Below are 17,895 nucleotides of genomic sequence, written 5' to 3' on the forward strand. Positions count from 1 at the left end.
TTGAATATGGAGCCATGAATATGTAAAGGGGCAGCAGCCAGATTTTCTGTCCCTTCTCCTGTTCATCTCTCCTGAGCTGTCATTGCTGCTGCTTTGGCTCCCCTCTCTTAGCCTGGAACAGGTGGGAGCAGGGATTCAGGGGTCCCTTGGCATGGAACTGCTGCAGGTAGGACTCGCTTCTCACTCCCTTGTTTACTCCCATCCCCTTATCCTTGTTAAAAAGAAAGCCACAGCAATTTCCTTCATATTCACAGAAGATAAAGCTGGCCTCCTGTAACAGTGCAGAGCTTCTCCAACAAGGACTGGGGTTTGTCACAAACAAGGAGAGCCAGTGAAACTACAACACATTTAAGTTCCCTTTTCATTATTGATGCCTGAGAATTACATTTAAGGATAATTTCTAACCTCTGAACTTTTGCATTAATGCTTCATTTTGTTGACAGTAAATGCTACAGCAGAGAGAGCCTATCAGAAAAGCAATTTGGGAAATACAGCAAATCTTCTTTGGTCTCTGAGATGAAATGACTAATTGTTTGGTTGCTTTTTGTTTCTTTTTAGTCAGCTTAACAAAGAATTTCTTAATGGGAATCAGAAATTCATGTGCCTTTAAAGCCAAAAATTTGGCTCCTAGACTACAGCACTGGTATTTCCCCTACAAACGTAAATAGTGGCACAAGGTGGGAAATGAAGCATTGTTTTGGATTTGTTTTGCTTTATTATTTCTAGCACCCACTTGCTGTTTTCCAGAGGATGCCCAAGCACTCAAGGAAAATTTCTGGCACTAGTTGCTTAACCAAATCTTAGAGCCATTGTAAAAGTATTTGAGGTGACAGGCTAGCCTCTGCAGAATAGTCCTGTGGAGGCTCGTGAGGAAGAAATGCTCACGTTGTTATAGGAGTCACCCTCAAAACACATCTGCCTGGGCAGAGACTGGCTACGCAGTGAGTGCTGACCAGTTTGCTGGTAACTGGAGTTACTGACTGTATTTACAATAACAGCGTACTGTAGCTCACAGTACATCCAGCAAGTGAATGAGAGGTAAAACCCACCTTTACTAACAGCACCTTCCTATGTCCCTGAACAAACGTACACCAGAATCAGGACAGCCAACTTCCAGGCTTAAATTGGTTCCAGTCCCAGCGTTGCATTTCCTTTGCTGATTTAGTCCTACTTGCAGCCCAGCCACAGATACTTATGAAACATGAGCACAAGAGCGAGGTGCAGTCACCTTCTCAAGGTGTGCACTAAACTGGAGAGAGTCTAAACTATGGCAAACATCTGAACATTGCAAGGGAGTGGGGAGCTCATGGAAGAATGCCCTTTCTCTGGAAGCCTGACTTTTTCTCCAGGGTCTGTGCTCTCCCTCCTTCCCCACACTCTTGCAGCATCAAGCTGACATAGCATAAATTTGGCTTGTGCAGGACATAAGACTCTTGGGGAATGGCACTCTGACTGCTTTACAGACACACTCTTCTGCATTTGCTCAGACACTGGCCTTGTATATTAAAGATCTCAAGTACATCTTTATAAAGATAAATGATTAACTGACACCCCAGTAAGAGCAGGCTGGGAGTGTGCTTGGGGATGGACATGCATTATACCTAACCATCGTTCCAAAGGGAACAGCTACTGTAGAGTATCAGCCACCTGCTTTGAAAATACTGACAAGGGAGAATTAGCACGGACAATGCACATACCGTGATATGCGTGTAAACAAAGCGTGATGTCACTGGCACAGCAGTATTGCACTACCAGGCCCTAGGTAAAGCAATTCAGCCAGCTGGATTTTGGTATTTTTAAAACCTGTGAATCTCCTAGGCAAGGCTGAATTTAGTATATTGAGCAAAATCTGGAGCCCCTAGGTATTTCTGTCAAAAGTTCTGGGCCTTTCTGTAACAACCGCCAGCATACCCAGTGCAGTGAAACGCTCTCCTCTGTCCCATTGCTCAGCCTCGGGTGACAGGCAGTCATCCAGCCCCTGGGACTCTTCCTGTGGTGCCCTCCCAGGGCCTGACAGCTGGGCACTGAGATGAGGAGAGTTGTGGACGTATTCATGGCTGGTAGGGTTGCACAGGCAGCTCCAGATCTCAAACGTTTAAATAAAAACTGTTTATCTAAATATATATATTTATATATATGTCTTCAGCAGAGATAAAGCATCTTACGACGTATTTAAATAAAAAATAATAATCTGAATTGAGCCTTCAGTGTTAAAGAAAAGGTGATGTACAGAACAGGTCCCCAAACTAGTGCAGTCTCTGGGTGCGGGAGTGCTGGCAGAACAGCAGCATTCGCTAGGACGGAGCTTGTCCTATAAACGATGTGGACTTCATCGGCTACAACTAAAACCATGTACACAATCTACAGTCACTCACTTGGGTTGTGGGGCCGGTGGAGAGTTGCTTGCAATGCTCAGAGGAACCTGGGAATGTCCTTACGCTCCAGCAGCGTTTGTTCCAGGCTGCCCTGCTCATCTCCTGCTGCCCGGCCCCGCAGGTGGAGCGCTGCGATGGGTTTGGTGCTGGAGAACCCTCCCGGGGCGGCGTGGAGCTGAAGGAGCCACCGGTTCCAGTATGGAAGGGCTTCGAGCTGGAGATTGTGGTGGTGGAAGGAGGAGTCCACATGTGGTTTCCTTCACTGGCAACTACAAACAAGAGAAAGGCTGGTTAGTGGGCTCGGCGTGAGCGGTGCTTGGTAATGGTGAAGCATAAAGATGCTGTGATCCAGGCAAACTGTCCCAGATTTACACTCCTGCCTGTAGCAATTAAGGGCGTCAGCTGTGTCCTGTTCACCTCGGTGTTACAGGTACAGCTGTTGTGGGTTGAAATGACACAGAGGAGAGCAGGGCTGAGTTTTGCTAGGCTGCTTTTAACCCCTACAGTTCATCCAAGAAGAGACCACCTCTCACCTAAAATTGTCATTTTCAAAACTGGGTGGGGGCAGCCCTGCATGCACATCCCCAGCGCGGAGCCCCGCTGCCAGTCCTGCTGCTGACAAAGTGGAGCAGGCGCTGCCTTCAGCCCGACGCTGGTGGTGTGCACTGGCTTTAAAGGGCAGCATCAGCATCTCCCCTGACTGGTGAGATTCCACTTGTGCACGCTGTGGATTATTGAAGCAGCCAGCCACTTTCCTAGCTTATATGGAAAGGATAACCAGCTCTCTCGCTGCAGGATTTCCTGTGAGAGGTTCTGTGCCCCATATTGTGCAGGAAATTGTCCCTGACCTTAAAAACCAGTGACTGCTGGGTTATGGAAAAATTCCCTATAAGGATAGCCTGGTTTCTCTCAACTTGTATAAAATGGGACCAAAAGAGAAAAAAAAAAAAAGTACAGTGAAAAAAAAATGTGTGCACAGGACCCAAGTGTTCAGTTCTGTAAGGCAAGTCGCAGCAACACCAACTCACATTTGCTCCCCAATTTTTGAGTCTTTTGTGTTTTTTTAAAAAAAACTTTGTCTTAAAAGCTGCTGATAAATGACAGCGTATGGTTACACATCCAGCCCAGAGACTGCAAGGTACAGGCAGGCCTACTTTATCCTCAGCCTCTACCAAAACATCCTCCCCTCCGTGGAAATAACACATCTGCTATGCTAGAGATTGTAATAAATCGTTTTCCCCAAAAGGCCCTTCTTATGTGTGCTACCGAGTTCTGATTTTATGATTAGTCTTTCAATGCATTTAATTCATAGAAAAGAAATCTCCTCTTCAAAAAAACAAATCTTGCTGTAATTAATTTTGGCTACAGTAAAATGCTGGGAAGTGTTTATCAATTGTTGCAGCTCTGAGCTGCGATGCTGTGACTGCCGGTGAGCGATAAGAACAGCCTGAACACAAGGGAGGAGAGGGAGTGGGAGTGGGAGTGGGGCTGTCCCGCTGGCTCCCTGCCAAGGTCTCAGAGCCATCACCCTTGATTGAGGGTTGCAGTGGGGACAGTCCTAGCAGCAACACGGGCGTTCTCGTGCTGCCACAAAGCATTTTTCAGCAGAAATGTTTGGATTTGGAATCTGCTAGAAATGGCCACGTGACAGTGAGCAGATGTTAGACCAAAAGCAAAGCAGCAGCAAGTTTTGGGAATGCAAGATATATTTGGGCAAAGCCTAAATTCTGGCTTCGGACAATCACACCTCTGGGTGTTCAAGTTGATAGGGGTTGCATGGCCTTACCTGCTCCAAGAGGGGAGCACAAGGCTTCTAGAAATACCTCAGTGCAACAAAGGACACTTGAGTTTTGACCCCTGTTTTTTGTGTTCTTGCTTTGCTCTGATTTGGGTCCAAGGTAGCAAAGGTGCAGATCGTGGCTATCAAAAATTAAGCAGTTTCCAAGTGATATGGAAAGAAATGAGTTGGTAGGGGTTTGGAGAGGAGGGGTAGCTGAAAGCAGTTGCTGGTTGGGGTCACTCACCGTCTCAGACTTTGACAGAGGCTGGTGGCATCACGAGGTGATTCACCCTGGGGGAGGGAGAACAAGAGCGACATGAGAGAGCTGCAGCTGGCCAAGGAGTAGACTTCCAAAAACATACCAGCCTCTTAAATCCAGGTTCCCACTGCTTAACAGTTTCTAAAGAGATAGCACGTTATACTACAGGGCAGGACAGTTATTAAAGCTGAAACCCTTTCACAGTGGTGTCTGATAGCAGTTCTGACAATTGCTGGAACACGCCAAGTAATATTGCTGACACTAATTGACAAGGACTTGGGAAGGCCCCGGAGGCATTCAGACGTAGCAATTGTTTCCTGAAGCCAGTGACAAGGCTGTGCATACAATGCCTGTTGGATGCTGTCCTTCAGACTTGACAGCATAAATGTAAACAGTCACCACTGATAAAAATTAAATTAAAAAGAAAGCTGCCTTTCAATTTTCAGCTCCTGGAGACCTGCTGCTGTTCCAGACAACTGCTCCCAAGTGATTGATGGGGTCCGGCGAGGACTGCAGCATCGCCAGGGAGAAGCTGTTGCCTCCTGCTACTGAGGGCAGCGAGGGGGACGGATCCTGTTTGCTGTGTGAGGTACCCAGGGAAAAAAGCAGGTGTAGTTTCAAAAGGTTTATCCCGTAGACCTGCTCCTTCTTGTTGCAGTACACACCCTGTGCAATTCAGCCTTCCTCAGCAGCAGCTCTAGTCTGGAGCTGCCACCAGCTCTCCTGTAGCTGCAAATGTCCCCTCCTCTCTGGCTTTTTAAACACCACTCATGCCTTCCCAGCTTGTGGTTACTGAGGGACAGGAACAATCTCCTTTGATAACGTTAAGCCCAGCAGGGCCCTAATGTGGACTGTAAGAAGGACAAGTCACCCCTGGACTGCAATAAACCTGGGACTTGCTTTCTGTCTTGGGTGGTCACTGACATCAGTGGAACTGCCGGGTTCAGGATAACCGTGCTGGAAAACCCCGACCTCAGTTAAGGGTCTGGCTTTAAGGAACCACGTTTGAGTGCTTTACCCAAATGCACTCTAGCTGTACTTGGCCAAGAGGAGAACAAATGAGTCACAAAGTAGGAGTCTTCTCATACCACTTGGCTGCTAACTTAGAATAACAAACTAAAACTGGTATTGTATACCTGAAAGGATTGCAGCAGGATTTTGCAATCACATGCAAAAGCACCACTTCTGTCTGAATCAGTGAAAAACCCGGGCAGGTTTACAGGCAAGATCACAGAAAGTATCTGCCTGAGCGCCTACCAGGTAAGAACGCAGTGAAGCATCATTTTCCTTTGGAAAATGCCGATTCATTAAAACTCATCTGTGGCTCCCCAGACTTCACACCTGGCCTGAGACACCCTTTGATGCTGAAAGGGGATGGTGCTGGGTTAAGACCTGTTCCGGGATGAAAATGAGCCAGTGGTTAGAGGTCAACTTCCAAGAAATATCTGCAGCAGAAATTGGCCCAGCTCAGCCTAGAGAACATTGCACCAACCTCGCAGGAAGTTTTCTCCAAGACGCAAAGAAGCCTCTGTGCCTTTTCTGCATTTGAAGGCTCTGAACTGAGGTGGTTTTAATGCAGGAGCTGCCCTGAGCTTCTTTGTAGAATTACCTTTCTTTGTAGCCCTACTGCACTGGACAGTCTATTGAACATTTTAACCATGCTTTCATTATCAGAATACATCAGAGAGCTGAAACATTACCTTGTGATGCTAGAGGCAGTGCTAGAAGCAGGAAGTAAACCATGCTATTTTATGAAGCTATCGCAGAATACTAAAACTCCAGCTGTTTGACTGCTCAGTAATGTTGTTGGAAAGCAATGTCCCTTACCAAGGTACCCCTTCCACATTTTACAAGATACAGAATATACACAGAAGACATTTGTTTTGACACTACACCATCTTTCGTGTAGAGACCCCCCCTGCATTGCTGACAGGTGAGCACACAAGGCTCTGCTTCTTGTATCACGTATGTTTCAGCCTCCTGTGGAATAAAAAGTACCCCCCGCATAAGTACTTCTGCTACCTTGAAGTCACGAGAATGACTCGTCCGCTGCATTTTAATGCATTTCTCTCAACTTCTGCTTTATCTCTCTTTTACAGAAGGGAACGGAGGCCGAGGGGGGCTGTTCCTGAAATGCACTGAGAAGATTTCGCAGGAAATTAGACCCCACATGACTCTGAGAACCTGCTGGGGACAGAATGGACTTTCAGGAATCACACAAGAAGCTTGTAGGCAGAAGAGAGAACTGAAGTAGTCTCCCAAATTTCAGGGCAGCCTTCATTCTCAAACACTGTGCTGTAGACAATGGTCACTGACTTGTGCACAGCCGGGTTTCAACAAAGCCCAGCTGACGGGTGGCAGCAGGTCAGCTCTGAATTTATTTTTTTAAGCAAAAATGCTCATAATAAATTTTAGATTCTCTTAGGTGGTAAAATGTCTTGCATGGGCTTAAGCTAACAAGACTCAAGAGCATATAAATCCTCATTTAAGTCCCACTTGTCTTTCTGATAATGATAATCCCACACTGAATAGGTTATCGCTTCCGATTTGGGGATATCTGCTGACTAAACAGTGGTTCCCAAATTGTTCTATTTTCTCTGCATTGTTTTCTCAAGATTGTGAATGTTTTCATTCCTTGAAGAGAGCAGGGTGGGAACCACTCTGTTATTTCCTGAGGGGGAGGAAACTTGCCCAAATTGCCTTTCAAGAACAGAAGCTGTACAACTCTTTTTGATTGTTTTTATGGGCTCCTCTAGCATTTAAAAATGAGACCAACTCCTTCTGACCCCATCATTTCCTCCCCTGTCAAACCCAAATACTTCTCCTAGATGCTATCAAACCATTTCCATGTAATGTGACAGCATCTATAATTCTGAAGCATTTATGTGACTGTCTGTTTAATATTAAACTACATGCTTTGGGGCTGTTAAATATTTATACTGTGTAAAATGCATCTAATTTCACAGCACCTCAGCAGGTGAGAGAATTGCATAAGAAAAAGAAGATGAATTTAAGATAACAGATGAGTCACCAGAACCCCTTACAGGTCAGCTATACACTAGTTTCAGTTTCAGGAACTGTGCAGAGATGGTTCTCCAAGTGCTGGGTCTGTCAGTGTAGCTGCTCACCAGTCCAACAGATGCTGGAGCTTACGGTTTGTAGTGGCAGTGTACAGCTGTACACTGCTGCACAGTTCCTGGCACAATCTGGGCCTTCCAAAGCCTTTGAGAGAGGCTTTGCTGCTCAAATCCAGTCCCTGAATGCTTTGCTCCACCCTGTGCCAGCACGAACAAAACCCAGACCGCCCTTCCTACCTGCAGTTCTGACTGTTCCAGCGATGTGGGGTGAAGCTGTGAGAAGCCATGGGGGGATATATATCCCACTGACTTCCATAAGATACAGCCTACTGAATGTTTGAGCTCTACACCTTTATCATTTCGGTCCATGAGCTTAACCTCAAGCAGGTAACGGGATGTCAAGAAGAACACACTTACAGACCGGTGTGTGGGGCACCATCGTGCATGAGACTCCTAGAGAGAGGCTGTGCTTAAATAAAACTTTTGTGAACGCTACGGACACCCTTTAATGTTCAGTTTCATACATAACCTAAACAACACACGTATTTTAGTATCCTGTAGATTGCCAAAAGGCCTCGCTCTCTTGTTATCTAAACAAGTCAGGCTCCAGCTTCTGTAACAGCGAAGCGTATTAGGAAATAACATCCTAATTTTTACAGCCTGCTGTACTTAACATCACTTAACTTTTACAACCAACAATAAAACACTTCAGTGGGGTCCTTCTAGCCTGCAAATAACTCATTATTTGACTAACAAGAGCTCATTCAGTAGAGTACTGGGGCTACAGGGGCAGCTACATCACTGTACGTAGCAGCAGCCCTGCCGGTGACTAAGGCTCCTTCCTCCATCTCACAGGAGGGAGTTGTGTGTTCCTGGAGCACCGCGATGAGCTCTAAGTGTCTGGCTGAAGCAGTGCTTCAGGGGGGATACGAACATAGGAGTCACAAATGGCACCCTTCAGCAGAGTCCTCGCTGGCTGAGTTTTCTCAGACAGTGCTGGGGTAAACCTGGGTTCAATGAGCAGCTTTTGAAAGCTGCCTGGGAAGCGCTTACTGGGCAGCAGGGCTGATGTCAGTGGCCTCAGCAGAAAGAAGGGTCAGACCCACTTACAAAAGCTGAACAAACTCAACTGGCAAACACAAGGTCTCGGTGAGGTTGTTGATGAACACTGGGAGCACCCAAGCTTGGGCAGCAGCCATCTGTCCCTCCCGTAAGCACTGCAAGGCCAAGGAGCATTTCCAGAAGGCCTTGTGAACACACTGCAACCAGAAATGTTAGGTGATGAAGTGTTTACATGGACAGACACTGAAAGGCAGAGACCTTAAGGTCTTAAATCTGTGAAAAACATGAAATTTCTTTTCCAAATACTGCAGGTAATTAAAGAGTCTCTTTGCATCAGAGCTTTAGAGCCAATGACACACGTGCCAGCCGTGTGTCGGTGATGATTAGCAGCCCAGCCAGGTGCAGCAATCTGCAAATCCAGCTACTGAAGCTCATCAGTAGCATTCAAATCTAACATTGCTGCCTCAACCTGTGTGAGGAAAATCAAGGCGAAGCATCCTGATTTGCAGCTCCACACCTGTATGACTTTCAGATGTGGCAGTGAATCTTATCAATTGATAAACGAACAGAGGAAGTCGCTTGCACACACCGTTAGCTCACACCATCGTTATCACTGCATTCCTGCAGAGAACTGACTAAATCATTATGGAGCAGGAGAGCTTTGGGCAGCCTTCCTCTTTGGGTTTCTTGATCTTCAGATGCACACAACTTCAGGTCCATCAGGTAAAGTAAAAGCCTAGGGTAGAAGTAATGTGGTCACCGTGGTCTCTTTGATCCCTAAAAGAGGACAAGTGTAGCTGCAGCTAGAAGAGATCTCTAAAACAAAGGAGCATGAAGTGGGCTTAGGCACAGGCAAAGTTCTCTCCCTGCACAATAACCACCTCCAAGTTTACCAGCTGTGGTTCAGAAAGGCAGGGACATTAGGAAGGTACGTTTGACATCGCTCACTTCATCCACCAGCTTGTTACGGCAGGGATCAGTTGCACGACGTAAATCCTTGCCGAAGCCAGTTGCCAAAACACGTTAACATTTTCATAAACAAAGGAGGGAAATGGACACAAGTCTGCAGACCACCTCACTCATATTTTCCACCACTGCACACTGTCAGCACCCTCAGAAACACAGCTTGCAGTTGGCCTGCTAGCAAAACAAGCAGGTAGGGAGCAGAGGACCAGGAAACACCTCGTAAAAAGCACAAATTACCCCATTTATTTGTCAGTCATACTCTACACAGACTCTACGGCTTTGTCTCACCAGTATTTCACCACGCAGGGATGTATAGCTGCATTTCACTGGGATTTTGTTATATTTCCCTTGAGGACTTTGAATCACTCAAACTCCATTGAAAGCACCAGGTTTCATCTAGTAACGCACAGTGCTAACAGGGCTGCACGTGTGGGCGCTGACTTCATGCAAAGATTTTTGGCCCTGAAATGAATCAAAGGGTATTCTGCTTGCCCTTGGGATTTTGTTGACTGCAGAACCCAAACCTGCTGCCCTAGCTCCTGCACAGCACTTGTTCAGCTTGGCTCTCCACCACATTTGTGCAGGTAACACACTGGTCCCAACAAGGCACCTCCTTTTTGCCAGACATGTTACCAACAGCACAACCAGCGGGCTGGAGACTCCAGTTCAAGTATGTACCTTGTAAACCCTTTGTTACACAGAGTATTTCATCAAGCAGTGTAGAATACACAAGCACAAGCCATTACTGTCCTCCAGTAACAAAGGACAGTTGCAATTTTCACCTGCAATTGGAAGGGGCTGGAGTTCCCTGCTCTACAGCAGAGTTCTGCTGTGACACTGAACAAGCTGCCTGGTGCATTTCTACCTCCATCTCAGCCCTAAAAGATGGCTGCTTTACATTTAACCTTAGTGCAACCTATTATGTCCTGAGCCAGGTGTAAGAACAGCCAAATTAAGGGTTGCTTCCAGACAGCATGTCCTGTTTTAACTGAACTCGAGCTATTTTGATAGTGAAATCACTAACTTTGTCCAAGACACCCAAGATTAACAACATGCATTACCGCTGAAACTCAGCGCTTTGATTTAAAAGGCTCCTAGCATGCTGCATCTGAAAACAAGGACTGAAGGTGAAGATGCATGGAAGGTGAGCAGTAGTAATACATCAAGCTAGAAAGATCCCATTGAGTGATACAGGGACAGGACTGGCACAGCTAAAAATAGTCCATGCACCGAGCTTCCTGATGCAGCATGACAGGTTCCTCCAGCCTCCCAGGAAAAGGGTATGCTGGATGACGCTGAGGTCAGTTTGCTAAAGAACACTAAGCATAACACTATTTTTTTTTTTTAAAAAAGAAGCAGAACAGGAGTAGCTTACATTGGACTAGGAAACCACTGCTTAATTTAGCTCTGCTGGCTGCTTCTGCTCACTCACTTCTACCCAGAGAGGAAGCCTGGGGCTTGTGTAAATCTGAAGCACTCCAAACCAAACTACAACGGGACCTGGTTGCGTGTAGTCCTCCTGGCAGCTGCTGGCATAGAGCTGCCCTTCCCTCTGCAGCCAGAAACGGTGTCAGCCTGCACTGAGCAGCAGCTCTCTTGTGGGTTCAGCCTGATGGGGGCTTCATGCTGGTGGTGACAGGTGCTCTGCCAGCTGCACTAAAGTAATGAATTGGCTTAAATCCCCTTCTCTTCCTGCACATCAGTTGGTTTGGTGAACAGAATATGATGATCGTGTACAGCAAATACATTTTTTTTCTCTATTTATTTGGTACAGCCCCTCAAAGCTGCACAGACTCTGTTAGTATTTTCTATCTGCTCATTTAACCCAGGTGCTGAATATATTTCTCCCCAGAGGAATAAACACGGTCAGCTTCTATTTTTCCTCTTCCATAGATCTTATCAGAGGAGAAAAATGGTGTAAAGAAAAAATTAATAACCTTTTCTTCTATTTTTCCAGGCAGCTGCAACAGAACAGATCTGAATAAGAGCAGTTAACAGCACTCATTAGGCACCAAGGTCTTGGATGAAAATGAACTTCAGAGCTAACTCTGCCTTACTGCTCTGTGGTGGTACGCTAATGGTGCTTCCAAAGCTACTGAAGATGCAGGTCTCTGAAGCCCTCAAAACTTTGCGCTTGAGTCTGGCCCTGTGTATACAATGCTGCCGGATAATGATGAACTCAGGGTTAAGGTGGTGGGATTGCCTGTGCCATGGAAAACGTAGATAAAATCGTAACTCTCATGTCCACTGAAATAAAGGAAGAAAGAGGAAATGGAGGGTCTTGCTTTTTTTTTTTTTTTTTTTCCTCATGATTGAATGGGAGGGAGGATAAAACATGACAGGTGTGATCTAATTAAATCTTTAAACAAAAACTCCTGTACAATTTCCTGATGCCAACCAACCAACCAAACATATTTCTTACCCTCCAAAAATAACTGCCTCATGATACAGCTCCTTTTACCAGTCTCTAAGCTACCAGGTATCACAGAATCATTCAGGCTGGAAAAGAGCTCTAAGACCATCCAGTCCAACCTTTAACCTCGTACTGACAAGTCCACCTCTATGGGGAACTGTCCTGCTCTGCTCTGCTGTAATGGTCTGGGCAAGCCCTTTCTGGCATGTGGTTGTGGTCTGGCAGCAACTTGAGGAATGGCTAAGCCAGAACACTTCAGACAGGCCTCGTGGAAGTACTGGAAGTAATAAGCTAACAGTTTTGTCCCTGTTTTACTAAAAGACGTCACTCAGGCCAAGGCCCCAACCACAATTAAATTACTCTAACACACACACAGAGTCACAACTGGCTGAAAATCTGCCTTGCCAAACACCTCTGGTCCAGGTTCAGAGTGCACAAGTCCACGGACTTCCATTATGCTAAGTGCTAATTAGCCTATTAACACAGTTGCCTTGAATATGAGCATGCAGTTCTCCACGTGAAGAGGTCATCTGCTGCTGATAAAAGTCAATACCTTTATAATACGTTCTGTGACTGTGACAGTCTTTGGGAAACAGACTGGCAAAGCAGCATTTTTCATTACTGGTTCTATTTCCCTGTGTCAGAAAGGCTTTCTGGCTTGGAAGACTGCCTTCTGTTCAGTTGCTCCAGTCACCTGCATGAGATTTCATCAGATTTCATACCTGTGCCAGGGCAGCCTTAGCAAAGAAACTGTCTTAGCATGAGTTTAAAATACCTTCCTGTGTGGCAATGTCCTTGCACGCCAAGAACTGTCCTTTGCAGTGACAATGTGCCATATTTCATCGATTGTGAGCATATGGTTTAAGTCCCTTTCCACCTTGTGGGCAAGAGCTTTTAATCCTGTTTTCCAGATGATGAGCATTTTAGGGATAGCATTTACTTCTTGAAGGTCACAGCAGAGTCAGTAACCAAGACAGCAGGACTCAAAGCAGTTCTTGTGATGCTCTTGGAAAAGGAAGCTGTGCCTCCCTCTAACTTCAGCCACATGGAACAATTCCCTTTCTGCTGTAGAACAGCAAACAGCTGGGAATAGTCTAGGAATACTGTGGCACAGGAGATTAACCTCAAAAGGACAGTATGTATGGGCAATGGAGGGGCTTGGACAACCACGACGTTCTGCCTGCAGCCTCTGCCACAGCCTGCAGACAGCAAGAGCTATGCCAGCACCAGCTGGCTCTGTCCTTCTGCCTATACTTAAGCAAAGGTCCTGCTGCCAACAATTAACTTGAATAGCATATTTCAAATGCTGTGAGCATTTTGTGTAAGGACTGCGATTCATCTCAACGTGTCTGTGAACAACCAGACTGACCTTTGACATCTTCTACATAACCTGCAGGAAATCTGCAGGTTGACTAAAGCAAGAGAACAAAACAGTTAATTGTTTGGTATAAGACCATATTTTCCATCTGCATAAACCAGCAGCTCTCAATTGAAGAAAGCAAATCAGCATTTAAAATTCAGCTCGTCCCAAGCCACTACATTCTTGTATCTGCTAGCTCCATTTACAAATTTAGAAACGTAACTAGTAAACAGGGAAAAAACAAACAAAAACCACACACCAGTTCTACAAGTAGGCTTTTTCCACCAATAAAAAAAAACAACAACAACAACAAAACACTTATATTTTCACCACCTCCCAACTCTTTGGTTCAATATAAACCATCTAATAGTCTAATCCTGTTCCATCTGAAGTCTATGCATCTTTTTCATGTCACTCTATGATCTTCAGAACACACTCCACTCCTTGCCTTTCTCCCTTCATCATCACACAGCCTCTGCATCCTAAGCTGGGCTTTTTGCTGCAAATCGGCATGCCTTCAAAAGGCTAAGGGCATCTTATCTGGGCTAAAAAAAGTATCCTGAGCTTATGTTGAGGGATTTCTTGAAACAGCAAAAATCCCATGGCTTGCTGTAGCTGAGCAAACCAAGCTACCAGGGCAACTATGAGAAGTTCCCATGACAGTGTTCCCACATCGCCCAATTGAGGAATTCAGGAAAATATTGTTACCAGTAGCTGGCCTCAAGGACAAGGTCTATGTGACTGCTAATCACAAGGGGGTTGTTTTCTTGCAGGTGGGGTTGTTTTCTTGTAGCTGTTTGTCTGAGTGCTTTTGACCAATAATCTTGTGTGAAACACTGTCCACCCCTGTTAAGTTCTCTATAAAAGTTAGGCTATTCGGGCAATAAAATGGAGCATGATCTGACTCTACTGTGTGTCTGTCGTGCTTTCGGCCGTGCTTCCTGCAACATATGGCGCCCGAACAGGCTGAGACCTGAACAGGACCCGAACGGAACATCGCAGCTTCGCCGGGACAAACATCGCAGCGCAGCGGGACACCAGCGGCGCCGGCACATCCGAACGCAGGTAGACCAGGAGACCAGCGGCGCCGGGACCAGCGGCGCCGCGACCTCGCCGCGCCGTCGGGACTTCGGAGCGCCCATCCGACCGGCGCTTGAGCGGACCGGACACCGGCCCAGAAACACGGTACACAGGACTCACGGTGAGGCGTGGTATTCCCGCTGAGACACGCGGAAAACCGCGGGAAACGGAGTTGCGGCGGGACGTGGAATTTGCGGAGGGCCGCGGGAAACGGACTTGCGGCGGGACGTGGAATTTGCGGAGGGCCGCGGGAAACGGAGTTGCGGCGGGACGTGGAATTTGCGGAGGGCCGCGGGAATTAGAGTTGCGGCGGGACGTGGAATTTGCGGAGGGCCGCGGGAAATTGACGTGATCACACTGCGGCGCAGGCCGTCCGGAGTCGAGTTGCTACGGGAGACCAGAGGCGTCAGTGGACAACGGCAGCCGACCCTCACCGTGTGGCGAGTCGGCACAGAGCAGAGGGGCGGAGATCAGGACCCTGCAGCCTGTCTGACGTAACCATGGAGACAGCGGCAGCAGCGGCTGTGCTGCTTCTCTCTGGCATTCTTTTTATAAGAAGTTATCTTGCAATGCAAAAAAAGACTATTCGTCCCCAGATCGGTGTTATAACTATGTTTCTGGATAACATTCCGTGGGGTTGTCACATTCTACAGACTATTAATGACGATTTAGCTCTATTGCGGGGCAGGAGTGCAGAGACGCAGATTACACTGCCAAATGCCCACCGGCAGGCTCTTTCACAAACCGCTTCTAAGGTTGCAGCCGGCACTGCCTGCAGCCGTATAGCAGACGTTACACTCTCTTTCCTAACTAGTAATCATGTGTCTCATCCATTTGTGGTGAATGGTCAGTGGCAAAAAGAAAAGGGGCGACAAAGACAGAAACGGTACCAGGAGGATGCCACTGACACTAACAGCACGGGTAATAGGAGTAGTATAAGTGACACAGGTGTGGGGCGGCGGCGGGCGCTGCCGCGCTGCGGGGCACTCTGCCTGCTGCTCGCCCTCACTGGCCTGTGCACTGCTGCCGACGGTGCTAGAGCAAAATGTGAAGACTGCTCAGATGGCAGTGATGAGAGTGCTTGTGTGAAGAAGACGTGTGCTGAATCTGACTTTGTGTGCAACAGTGGTCAGTGTGTGCCAAACAGATGGCAGTGTGATGGGGATCCGGACTGTGAAAATGGGTCTGATGAGAGTGCTGAGCTGTGTCATATGAGAACAGTGTCATGGAAATGTGATGGTGAAAAAGACTGTGACAGTGGAGAAGATGAAGAGAATTGTGGCAATGTGACTTGTAGTGCAGCAGAGTTCACATGCAGTAGTGGGCAATGTATTTCCAAAAGTTCTGTCTGCAGTGGTCAAGGTGACTGCTCCGACCAGTCGGATGAATCTTTGGAGCAGTGTGGCCGCCAGCCTGCACCTCCGGTGAAGTGTTCTGTGAGTGAGGTGCAGTGCGGCTCAGGTGAATGTATCTACAAGAAGTGGCGATGTGACAGAGATCCTTATTGCAAGGATGGAAGTGATGAAATTAACTGCTTTTCTCGGACCTACAGGCCAGACCGGTTCAGATGTGAAGATGGGAACTGTGTCCATGGGAGTAGGCAGTGCAGTGGTGTGAGAGACTGTCTGGATGGCACTGATGAAGCAAACTGTAACAATGTTATTCAGTGCTCTGGACCTGGCAAATTCAAGTGCAGAAGTGGAGAATGCATAGATATCAATAAAGTGTGTAACCAGCAGAGAGACTGCAAGGACTGGGGTGATGAGCCCCTGAAGGAATGCAACAAAAATGAATGTGACTGTCCAGCTGGGTTTGAGTTTGTAGACAAGAGAAACTGTGGAGACATTGATGAATGCCAAAACCCTGGTATCTGTAGTCAAATCTGTATCAACCTGAAGGGTGGCTACAAATGTGAATGTAGCTATGGCTATCAGATGGATCCTGCTGCAGGAACCTGGAAAGGGCCATACCGGTACAAAAATACAAATAACACCTATGATTACAATGACACTGCTAAGCAGGGTTTAGGGGTTTATAGCATGGAGACAAGGGGTAACAACTACAGTGTTTGGAACAATTGTACAGCTTTGGCCTTACCTCCTGATGTGCTTCTGATTTGTGGGGATGGGGCCTGGCAAGGTATCCCTGCAAATGCTATCAGATGTCCATGTTACATAGATAAACTCATTGTATTTGCTCCTAGCTTGTTACAGTTGCGTGAGATCACCAGACATAAATGGACATTGCTTGCATTGGATTGCAATGATAATGTTGAATTGTGTGGGGTTGCAGCTAGAGCGGCATTAGCAATTTCAGTGCCTGGAGTGGCATCTGCGGCCGCACGTAACAACTTAGAAAAATTGGTATGCTGGGCCGAGAGGCAAGCCTATGCCACGACAGAGATACTTGAGGAGATGTTACCAGATCAAAATAGTCTGCGACATCTGCTTTTACAGGATCAAGCTGCTATTGACATCTTGCTTTTGGCTTAAAGGAATGGGTGTGAGGACTTTAAGGGAATGTACTGTTTAAACCTTTCTGATCATAATGAGTCAATTCACAAATCCATTACTTTCCTGAAAGAGCACATGAGAAAGATTCAATATGGTATCAATCCTTTCAATCAATGGTTCACTGACTTGTTTGAAACAAAGTGTAGATGGTTGCTGGGTTTAATCACAAGAGGATTAAGGATTTGGTTTATGGTGGTGGTAATCATCGTTGTGTGTTGTAAGTATAGCTAAAGAGTTACTTGTAAAACTGCTGTGTCAGGCTTGGTTTGCTCAAAAGAAGAAGGGGGAATTGTTGAGGGATTTCTTGAAACAGCAAAAATCCCATGGCTTGCTGTAGCTGAGCAAACCAAGCTACCAGGGCAACTATGAGAAGTTCCCATGACAGTGTTCCCACATCGCCCAATTGAGGAATTCAGGAAAATATTGTTACCAGTAGCTGGCCTCAAGGACAAGGTCTATGTGACTGCTAATCACAAGGGGGTTGTTTTCTTGCAGGTGGGGTTGTTTTCTTGTAGCTGTTTGTCTGAGTGCTTTTGACCAATAATCTTGTGTGAAACACTGTCCACCCCTGTTAAGTTCTCTATAAAAGTTAGGCTATTCGGGCAATAAAATGGAGCATGATCTGACTCTACTGTGTGTCTGTCGTGCTTTCGGCCGTGCTTCCTGCAACAAGCTTATATTTCTATAGAAAATATTTAACTCATTCTTTTTTTGTAAAGTGAAAAAAGCAAGCAAAGCAATCGTGTTATTCCCCATAAATAGCTGAATATCAGCAGTGGGTGAACTGTTCAAATATTCCTGTATGGGACTTGTGTGATTAAATCCACTAGCTGGCCCTGAAATCCTCAGACTGGCACTGCTTCAATGCAGCACTGAGACAGCTCTCTAAAGTTCATGTTCAGCTTCTCTAAAAAAACACCTTGCAGCACATCTTAAATTATCTCATGAAAGATAAATTCTTTTCAGTAATGCAAATGACCGGAGTGGAATGCGCTGTACATCAATCCAGC

At 46.4% G+C, this 17,895-nt stretch overlaps 1 protein-coding gene across 1 annotated transcript in view; it reads right to left on the minus strand.

Annotated features, from left to right (window-relative positions):
* Positions 1–4,403: 4,403 nt before the first annotated feature.
* SPNS2 (SPNS lysolipid transporter 2, sphingosine-1-phosphate) overlaps positions 4,404–17,895 on the minus strand; it is a gene marked incomplete at both ends in the record, with an annotated part of 132,290 nt that continues 118,798 nt past the window's right edge. The window contains one exon of the mRNA XM_084299649.1: positions 4,404–4,446. Coding sequence (XP_084155775.1) covers positions 4,404–4,446 — 43 coding nt within the window. The remainder of the gene's footprint in view (positions 4,447–17,895) is intronic.

This window comes from Netta rufina (genome assembly GCF_964035555.1).
Source record: "Netta rufina genome assembly, chromosome: 21".
In the NCBI taxonomy this organism is placed as follows: Eukaryota; Metazoa; Chordata; class Aves; order Anseriformes; family Anatidae; genus Netta; species Netta rufina.